Source organism: Carassius gibelio, chromosome A6 (assembly GCF_023724105.1).
Source record: "Carassius gibelio isolate Cgi1373 ecotype wild population from Czech Republic chromosome A6, carGib1.2-hapl.c, whole genome shotgun sequence".
In the NCBI taxonomy this organism is placed as follows: Eukaryota; Metazoa; Chordata; class Actinopteri; order Cypriniformes; family Cyprinidae; genus Carassius; species Carassius gibelio.
The window spans coordinates 14380317-14391397 of NC_068376.1; the positions used below are offsets into that span (position 1 = coordinate 14380317).

At 35.5% G+C, this 11081-nt stretch overlaps 1 protein-coding gene across 1 annotated transcript in view; it reads left to right on the forward strand.

Annotated features, from left to right (window-relative positions):
* The window catches only part of LOC128015100 (regulatory-associated protein of mTOR), a 144169-nt gene extending 134021 nt beyond the window's left edge, over nucleotides 1–10148 (forward strand). Inside the window, exons 13-19 of the mRNA XM_052598797.1 lie at nucleotides 836–919; nucleotides 1086–1196; nucleotides 5316–5390; nucleotides 5616–5681; nucleotides 6382–6573; nucleotides 8765–8927; nucleotides 10039–10148. Of these exons, the coding sequence (XP_052454757.1) occupies nucleotides 836–919; nucleotides 1086–1196; nucleotides 5316–5390; nucleotides 5616–5681; nucleotides 6382–6573; nucleotides 8765–8927; nucleotides 10039–10148 (801 nt within the window). The remainder of the gene's footprint in view (nucleotides 1–835; nucleotides 920–1085; nucleotides 1197–5315; nucleotides 5391–5615; nucleotides 5682–6381; nucleotides 6574–8764; nucleotides 8928–10038) is intronic.
* Nucleotides 10149–11081: the final 933 nt, after the last annotated feature.

The following is an 11081-nucleotide window of genomic DNA, read 5'->3' on the forward strand; positions in this document are numbered from 1 at the left end:
GAAGTTTTATGTATGGCATTATTTTTTGACACTATACTAACTTTACAGCATTTTTACACAAGTACCTTGCAGTTTTCTTCGAGCATTTTGGAGATATTGCCACAATTCTTCTGGATTTTGTCTGTCTCAGTTTGTTCTGTTTCTTCATGGCATTCCAGACAGACTGGATGATGATCAGATTAGATCTCTCTATGGAGCACTAGCTGCTGTCAGACTCCTTGTGCAAAAAAAAAAAAATCTCTCTGGATTATTACATTTAATGGCAAAAGGAATGTGTGGAAATGTTTGGATTTTTTTTTTTTTTTTTTTTTTTTTTGGTGAAAATTCTAGTGGCCTAAGACTTTTGCACAGTACTGTGTGTGTGTGTGAGAGAGAGAGCTTTAGGGTTACAGTGCATAAATAAATGTACACACACAGGTGGCTGTCATTAGCTTGTGCCAGCCTGCAGGTATGTACAGTATGTGATTCCGAGCATCTGTTCAGTATGATTTTATTAGTTGTTCTCATTGTGTGTGAGAGAATGTATGTCTGCCTGTTGTTATGTTTGTGTGGGTATGGGACATTTGCTGATTATTGTTGGTGCAAGGTATTTTAAATACCTTATACTCCCTAAAGGACCACAATGACCAAAGCTGTAACATCATCTCCAGTAGGTCAATGAAATAACTAAAAGCAGTTTGTCCCCTTTCTCTGTTCCCCGTTTTTCATTTCTGTGGCCCTTTTGTAGAGTCATACACTAACTTGCATATCCCAGTCATCCACTCCTCCCTAACTCCGCTGACTATGGAAGAGTGTGGAACATCACATTAATGTTCTCCCATCTGGTTTTTCGTAGGTCCTCTTAAGTCAGGTGCACAGACTGAGAGCACTGGATTTGTTGGGGCGATTTCTGGACCTGGGCCCTTGGGCCGTCAGTTTGGTGAGATACACAACTAACATTTGTTTTTACATTTCTTTTTCATACAGTAGCCTTTAGATGATACATATGTTAGTTAGGTACACTGTGTGCAGAATATCATTCTACAGCTACCTTGCATCATCATCTGGTCTTTTTTTCCCCCCGCTCTCTCTTTTGCTCTCCGCAGGCTCTTTCAGTGGGGATTTTTCCATATGTGTTGAAACTGTTACAGAGTTCAGCAAGAGAGCTCAGGCCTCTTTTGGTCTTCATATGGGCGAAGATCTTGGCTGTGGATAGTGTACGTAAACCACTTTATCCCTTTCATTTCAGCCCTTGTTTTACCCAGAATTCCACGTGATATTTAGAACATTTAAAATCATTTACATAATAATGACCAACCTTTTACTATTGAAGCCATCAAACTTGATATTCAAAGATAAAAAAAAGCATAATACAATAATGTATTATACAGTAATGCAATACAATTTTATATATATATATTCAAAAAATAAAGACCTTTTTCATGATATTCAAAATTTTTAGATGCACCTGTAGAGGAGAGTGTGTTACTAATTAGTTTTAGACAGTTTTTCTGTGATGTGGTAAGGTTGGGGGGTAATTGGGTAGTGTGGGTTGGAGGAGGTGAGATGGTCCATGTTTCAGCAGGTAGGGGGGTTGTGTGGGGTTTCAGAGGGGGGTAGAATTCATGGGTAGAAAAAGGATAAACGACTTAAAAATAAGTTTACCCTATGTGGTCAACCAAATCTGAGCCCGTGACAACAACATCCATTTGTTGAGCAAAATAATAGTCCTACCTAATGTAGTAATAGTCCAACCTAACGTATTTTGCAGAAATAATCATTACCCACCCTTTTTATTCAGTTGTGCGTAGTTAAATCTGTATTAATGAAGCTGCACTTCCTATAGACAGCACAGAACAGATGAGAATCACAAATATATATATATATTTATATATATATATAATAAACTCACTGTATGGTATCACTGTCAAATTCAGCAGCAATTTATTTGATTATTTAATCTTCATTTACTTGTGAGAATTCCGGTCTGAATAATGGTGCCGGCTGTCCCTTTTGCGCCACCAGGTGGAGATTTCACTAATGAGTTTGAATGCCTGTATGCATACTGTATATTTTAAAGAATTCCATGCACAATCATTTTGATTCATTTTTGATTCCATGAGCCAGTTTTGATGATTTTGATGAATAATCATAATTACAGACTAATAATTAATTAATGATCAATTATAATAACCTGGAGCTGATCCGTGCTGGTCGTTGAGGAAATACATCAACTTTGCACTGTGGATCACTGGATCGGCTTTCACCTTGGGCAAAGCTGAGTCCAGCCCTGGGTCATCACATGTGATTGTCGCAAGTCCAAAAGACGCTCACTCAAGCCAGCCTCCGCTCACTCTAGGCTGCGGCTCACTCTATCCCTCCCGCTTCCGCACACTCCGTCGCTGTGTGTTGTGCTGTTTTGTTGAGAAAGATAAACTACTTTGTTTGGCCTTCCAAAAGAGGACACAACTAGAAATCATGTTTATATCACGTTTATAATGGGTTTTATGTTTTTGTCTAGTCACTCAGGGCATCACAATATCTTAAGGGGTTGTAACATTTCTGTCACACACTTGAGGTATTCGGCCAATCTCAATGCACTTGGATAGCTGGCCAGTCAGAGCAAACCTCATTTTTCAGACAATGAGCCTTGTAAAAATCAATGTGTTTCAGAAGGCAGGGCATAGAGGAGAAACAAAAATGTACAGTGTGGAAAATGATGGATTTTTCCTACCTTAAACCACATAAACACATTTCATTACCCCAAATACACATCATATGACCCCTTTAAAACTGTGCTTCTCAACTGTTCTGCGCTGTCTATGGGTAACTACACAACAAAATAAAACCGGGTGAGTGATGATTAAAATTTCAGAAGAAACATATGTACAGCGTACAGCAGCAGAAGACTATTATTTTGCTGAACGAACAAGTGACACTTATCCTGCATTTTATTTTTATTTTTTTTAAACCTTTATTTGAATATAGCAACATAATATTGTGCTCTACAATATTTCCATTAATAAATCTCTGACAAGGACTTATAGCCAGTCACTGTGTGAATAGTTAGTACGCATGCTGCTTTCAGCCATAGCAACGAGGTCAACCCCACCCTTTCTCTTAGCTTCAGACTTCTCTTTATCCCTTAGTAAAAGTTTGTCTCAGCAGCTTTGTAAATAGGTTTTAAAACTTTAGCTAAAAACTTTTACTGCTATTTATGAGAACTCTTAGTGGTAAGATAAAATGTTTTGTGAATACAGGCCCAGACCCTCAAAGTTGGTGTGAAATGCCATTATAATTCCACTTCTATAATGCATCATAATTCTGAGTGATACACATAATTCAATTAAGAAAACATAGGACAGGATGTATTTTATCAGGTACTGACTACAAATTGTGAAAAGTAGGCATCACACACAAGAATGCAGCTGAACCAATTATGAGTTTGCTTTATAGCTATTTGGCTGTTGGTTTACTTTTATGCAGCAGCTATTTACACTCAGTGAAAATAGCATATTTTCTTAGTGGTACATGCAGTTTACACACATTTTACCGTCTGCACCACTGGAGCTGACGTAGTGCCTGTACTTTGTAGTGTTGACAAGCCTACAGTAATTGCGCGTTGGTGGGTGAAATTAGTGTAGAAAGCTCCAGCCAACAAGGCAGGCTATTTGTACTTAGTGTAAATAGACACTCCGTTACTTATATCCAGAACGGATTCCTTATATGCCCTTGGATATCTATGGATGTTATCAGAAAGTCAATTCAGAGGGAAAATAAGTTTATTATTATTTTTTTTTTATTAAAGATTCAAAGTAAAACAACTCTTTCACACAGTTTTCTTTTGTAATAAAATGCAACAATAAATTGTTCAGTATACCAAGAACTTGCATTAAGAAGGTTTATTTTATTATTATTATTTTTTTGAATTGTACTGTAAATTCTATATTGGTTTTTATTTCTAAATAAATTTAAAAAATCAACATGGAATTAAGATTATCTTTTTAATGCACATTCCTGGTCTAGTCAAAGATTCATCTGTTATCTTATTTTATTAATTGAAGTTAGATTAATGTGACTTTGTTTATCATAGAAGACATTCAGAGTGTATCTCGTACATTGGAGTCTGGAAGAGCAGTGGAAATGAAAGTGGTTTGCCATCTGTCTCTGGCAATAGTGGTAAAGACACCTGCAGAGATAGATGATTATTCGCACATACCTCACAGAGACTGCAGCACTCAAATTGAAACTCTAATGCTGTTGATCTGGCTACTGAAAACACATTTTTCTTTATGTTATATTTTATGATTGAATTATCAAATTCAACAGCTGCTCTTGGGAATGAATATTAAATCAAAGGTCAAACGATACCCTGTGACTTGACCTAAAATGTCAAATTTTAGGGTCAAACTGAAACTGTTCATTCTATTTTTAATTCCTCTTTGAGCAGAGAGACCCGGATGCACAGCTCTCCACAACTCTGATGCAGATATTATTGCCCTCAGATCTCATTGACACCTGCGTCAATTAAAAAATTGTTTCAGTCACAAGATATGCGAGCACCAATTTAGAAAGTATTGACATAAAGATAGAATGGAGGTTTATACAGGTTTGGAACAACTTAAGGGTTAGTACATGATGACAGAATTTAGATTTTGGGGTGAATTACCCCTTTAATTGGCATGTTTAAATTGACAGACATTCCTTCAGTTTTCATTGTCACATGATCCTTTAGAAATCAGTTTGCTGATTTGGTGCTTAAGTGGCATTTCATATTATCACAGTTAAAAATGGTTGTGCTGCTTAATATTTTGGTCTGAAAACCTGATACTTTTTTTTCACGTTTCAGTAGTGAATAGTAGGTTCAAAAGAACAGCATTTAATAAGAAATAGTTATAAGTGTGTGTGTGTGTGTGTGTGTGTGTGTGGGTGTAACAATCTAAAAGTTTTTACTGCCACTTTTAATACATTGTATGTGTCCTTGCTCATTAAAAGACCTAATTTATTGTAGAAAAAAAAAAAATCTTACTAACCCCATACTGTTCAGATATACACAGAACTGTTTAGATCATTTAGAGTGGTTAGTATGTGTAATTGGTGAGTTCTCAATTGCATCTGGCACTTAAAAAATCACCAGATGAAGTGGAGTGCACAAGCAGGCTATAGTACAACTTGCCCTTTCTTTAGGAGAGTATGTAAGTGTTTTACAACTCTGACTCAGCAACAGACAGCAAGATTGGGAGAAAATGTTGTCAGCAGTCAAAATTTTTGTCACTTCTTCAATTCCTTCTTTTACACTCGCCTACTCTTCCTGCTTCTCTTTCTCTTTTCTGTAGTCATGCCAAGCTGATCTTGTAAAAGACAATGGACACAAGTACTTCCTGTCGGTGCTGGCTGACCCGTTCATGCCTGTGAGTATCTTAGGATGGCACTGAATCATTTTCAACTTTTTCAAAACAAAATCTGTTCTGTTTACTTCAACTGCTGTCCCATATTTGTTGAGTTCAGACTATTCTTTGTTTTTTAATCGGAATTTTGTGTACTTTTGACCAGTCAAATCACGAAAGCACATTGAAAATGGATAAGACACTGTTAATTAAATGTTTTTAATTGTTGACACCTGATTCTTTATCCAGGCTGAGCATCGGACCATGGCAGTCTTCATCCTTGCGGTCATTGTCAACAACTACAACACAGGACAGGTATAAGACAGATGAAATAAAAGATTAAAAACAAAAGGCAAGCTCACACTACAGGACTGTAAGATTACATGAACTGCTGCGGTGCTCACACTCCACAAGGTTTCTGTCATCTGTTATCATCTTGTCATACTACATAACACAACACTGACGAGGTATACAAATGACAAGACTTTTGGTCAAGACGCAGTCCAGAAAAGGTTTTCTCGTGTAAATTCAAAGAAAAATTCGTAAAGTTATTACAAGACTTTTATTTATACCATATGCACTGTGATTGGCTGGATTACTCCCACCTTGTTATTACATCGAACACACAACAAGATCATGTGGCAATAATTTGAAACAAGTTTGAAAAGATTGTGGTGTCGGTGACTGCTCGTAACAGGCTCAGATCACATCACTGACCTGCTCACACCTACAAAGAATCAGCAAACCAAAGAAAGCACCGATTTGGCTGCAGTCTTAGGGTTTTGTCGCAGACCTTGAAAACCTGTCTCTGACCGCAAAATCCAACCAAAAGTTGTATAGTGTGAGCTTACCTTGTCTGTAATGACAGTTGTTAAACTAATGTTTACAAACAAACTTGAAAAGTAAATATGAATATAATTGGATGCTTTGAACAATCTATTGTTATTTTTAACAAGGTTATATATAACAAATGTAAAATCTATTCTCAGAACTTATTGTCCTTTCTTTTCATCAGGAGGCTTGTCTGCAGGGTAACCTGATTGCGATCTGTCTGGAGCAGCTGAATGACCCTCATCCTCTTCTGAGGCAGTGGGTGGCAATCTGTTTGGGCCGTATCTGGCAGAACTTTGATTCTGCACGCTGGTGTGGAGTTCGAGATAGTGCTCATGAGAAGCTCTACAGCCTTCTGTCTGATCCGATACCAGAGGTTCTGAAAGTCTAATTCTTGTAGCGCTTGCATATTTTAGATTTTCAAGGGTAACATGTATATATAACTTTCATTAATCATTAACAAACAATATATAATGTTTAATAATAAATCATTAGTTAACATATATTCACATAGCTAGAAATATGTTAATTTATTTATTCATGTTTACTAATGTACTCGTTAAACATTACCTAATGATCAATGAATTAACATAATTTGTTATGTAAATTGAAATGCTTACAAATGTCGTTAAACTTTCAATTCACATGATCATAAAAAAAACGTAAAAAAAAAAAAAAAATGTTGCGGTCTGTTAGTCATATAATGCAAGTGGATGGGAATCAGATCTAAAGGGGCGGTCACACTGCACTTTTCGTTCCATTGACTTCCATTCATACGCACGCGAATGCGTCAGACCGGAAACGCAAGCTCATGTGAAAAATTTTCGCTGCGTTCCAAAGTTCAAGTTTGGTGAACTTCTGACATACAGATACAGAGAGTACAATATAATAAGACGCACATATTAATCCATGTGATAATTGAGGAGAGACCGTTTTATCTTGCTCCCGCCCATATTCGCAAAGGCGTCCGAAATAATTTTGCACGTTTAAAGTCTAGTGTGACCGCCCCTTTAAACATACAAAATAAAAATTATAGAAAGAATAGAGCACAAACAAAACCAAATTAAACCCTGTAGCTCGTGACGATACATTGATGTGTAAAGATACAAACAGATTGGTCTGTGCAAGAAACTGAATGGTATTTTTGTTTTTTTTACATTTGATGCACTGCAATGCCTGAACTGTTTGAATGTACCCGCATTTAATACACAGAGCCATAGTTCACTGATAAGCTACGCAATATTGGGTTCATTATCGACAATGAATCAATCGCCTGCGATTATGAACACAATATCACATACAGTAGCTTGTCAGTGAACTACGGCTCTGTGTATTAAATGCCACTTCATCTGAAAGCACGAGCTGGAGAGAAATCACAGAAACTGCTTTACTGACAGATGCTCATGAAAATCACATTTGATTATTTGCACAGCCCTAATTTGGTAATTAAGCACTTCACAAACTTTTCATGTTAATATATTTTTCACTAACTCATAATCACATTCTGTAAAGGTCATATATGTGGTATGTGCTTGTTGTGTAGACTTCTTCTATTTACATATCTGAACAAAAAAAAAAAATAATTTTAACCTAAAATCTAAAGTGGAAACTATTGATCAGTTGTACATGATTATAAATTTTAACTAATCATTAGTAACTTTTTGAGCAGTCATCTCAGTGGCAAAACGGGTCCCAAATGATCTGAATTCACCTTTTTTTTTTTTGACCATTCATTCATGTTTTTGCAGTACCCAATCTAAAGTTTAAACTATTTATAATTTGTAAACGTTTACTAATCTAGTACCTTTATTGGTTTTGGATTTTAGCTGCTGTAACAATATTTGTGTAAAGGGTGTTTAATTAAGTTGAGCTAAATGCTTGCTAAAGACATAACACAAATTGTAATTGACTGTAATGTAAACATGTTTTTATTGCCTTAATTATATTAATATACCACTAAATATAATTAAACAGGTTATTCTTTGAATCATACATCAAAAGGAGAAAACTAACCTATTTTTCAAGAAAATATTACTTTATCAATACAATGTAATATAAACTGATTGAACTTTGTTCCCTTATAATATACAAATTGAACCTTTACCGTATCACAATGTATCAAAAGTTTTTAATCATTGTATAATATCTGTTAAAAACATTTGAAGATTGTCAAGAAGAGCAAGAATTCGTAAGCATTTTAATTAACATTAATTTTTTTTTTGTTAATCATTATGTAATGTTTAATATGTTTATCAGTAAGCATTAACAAGCACATTATTTTACTTTTCTTGCTATTTGAATTTATATTAACTAATGATCTGTTAATCATTATATGATGTTTGTTAATGATTTATTAATGAAAGTTGATATTAAAAAAGTGTTACCAACCTGCTATGATGCATTACAAGCCATTCTGTTCTGTGCACACCCAAGTCTATTCCTGACTAAGATATGTACCTCAAAATTATTACCTTTATATGTGGTCAAAAAGCGTACTACCTTCTTGCCATAACTCTGACCAAGGGTGTAGTGTGGTTAATTTGTGCTTGTGTTGGTGTCATTGGCAGGTGCGGTGTGCAGCTGTGTTTGCTTTGGGTACATTTGTTGGGAATTCTGCAGAGAGAACCGATCATTCTACCACCATTGATCATAATGTGGCCATGATGCTAGCACAACTCATTAATGATGGAAGTCCCATCGTGAGGAAGGCAAGTTTATTGGAATTCCATTGTTTTTTTGTTTTTTTTCAACTTCATTATCTTAAGTTTGTTCTAATACTAAGAACTGTGCATCTTTGAACTGGGGATTGTTTACAAATCATTGATTGACAGGGATATTCTGCTCCCATTCTTTTGTCCAAACATGCTGTTGAGTGAACAACATTGTGTTTCTCCAACAGATCCTGGTTCACATTTTACATAAAACTGTTTTGGAAATGTAAGACTGTAAACTCCATAAAGTGTACATACTGATGGTTCTCAACCAGAATATTACTTTTACCACCCCCTTATTGGCGGCAGCAACATTAGGAATGTGTATTTGCTGCCTTTACCATTAAGTTGCGCTATAACAATGAACTTTGAAAAGTTTGAAAGTGAATATGTTGGAGGCTCCCAAGTTGTTAGCTCCATAGTGGAGAAATTAAAGTGAAACATTTAATTTCTGAAACATTGTTAAACAAAATAATCATCACAGGACCAAATTTAGTACTGAAAATTAAATGTAAGAAATGTATTCCCTTACGAAAATGAACTAAGGTTTTGTTGAAGTCAACACGTATTAACCATCTTTTTTCTTTTTTTGGTTTAGTTTTTTTGTATTAATTACCATTTTTATAACCACAATTTCACAACAAATATCTTGCATAAACTATGGTAAGTGTAGCAACACCAATGTTAATTTGTGTTTACCATGGTTTAAAGTCGGCATGAAACTGAAGTAACGATTGTATTTTTTCCTCTACTGTGACATCTATCCAAGTGAAACAGCATTTGAAATGAGAGGATGGGACTTGATCTCGTCCCTCAGGAATTGATTCATTCGTTGGAAGTTGGGGCATTGCTAACAAAATGAAAGGCAGATCTGAATACCAGTTTGCTGTTAGTTGTGAGGGGATTTCTCTTCACTGGATAGAAATTCTAGCATGAAGAGATGTTTTATTTATTGAGGAAGATGACGACAAGGAAAATCAATGGCACAAAACATGCCTAAAAGCGCGTGTGCATGAGAGAGAGAGAGGGAAAGAGTCTGAATGACTGAGTGCGTACTCCATCAGGTTAAGTCATAATCATAAAAAAAGTTTGCAATGTCCTAAGAGTAATGTTGTGGTATTATCCTTTAGTGTACTCCCCCATGGCTTGTCAGTGCATTGATTTCTATAAAGTGAAGCATCACCTTCAGTTTTTCCTCCAGCGTTTAGCCCTCGTCACTAGCCCCGCCCTTGCGGCATAACCCATGACCAGAAGAGAAGATGAGTCATTTTGCGGGTGGGAGCGGAGGTTAACGTTTTTGATTAAAGTTTATGGGTGAACATGAATAAAAAAAATAGCAGACGCTTTTATCCAAAGCGACTTACAGTGCATTCATCTATACATTTTTACCTATCATGTGTTCCCGGAGAATTGAACCCCCCAACCTTGATAACGCTTGATAACGCAATGCTCTACCACTTGAGCTACAGGAACACTATATATATATATATATATATATATATATATATATATATATATATATATATATATATATATATATATATATATATATATATATATATATATATATATATATATATATATATATATATATATATATATATATATATATATAATAAAGTGCTCAGATAAATTATTTATAATAAACACTGCAGTATTCCATTAAAAATAAGAATTTAACATTTTGATTTCATGGACTTTAACTATAGTAACCAATTTTTTTGTAGTAAAATCAATACTGATGTGATGTCAGCCTCTCAAGAGCAGAGGTCAAGAGAGTTTTACTTCTTGGGGGAAGAAGCTCTTGTCTGGATGACCTGACCTGATTGATCCAGTATATTCTTTTCTATTCAACATTGCTTGCAAAACAAGGAGTTCCTGACACTGCTGATAGCCTTGTAGATGCTAGAGGTCTATGATTGTTGGGACAAAGGTTTCAGTATTTTTTAAGTCTTTACTCTCTGCTGAAGGGATTTAAAATTGGTGGGTAGCTTTAGAGTTCCCATACCAGTATTCAGCTGTTGGTGCCCCTGTAGAAAGTGATGAGGATGGGGGAGATGTTATGAAGGTAATGTTAAGACTCCAGGTACATTCTTCTGTGAGTTCCAAATTGAGTTCTGTTTCGCTATGTATTGCACCTTAACAGATTTGTCATAATTTCCATCATGGCACA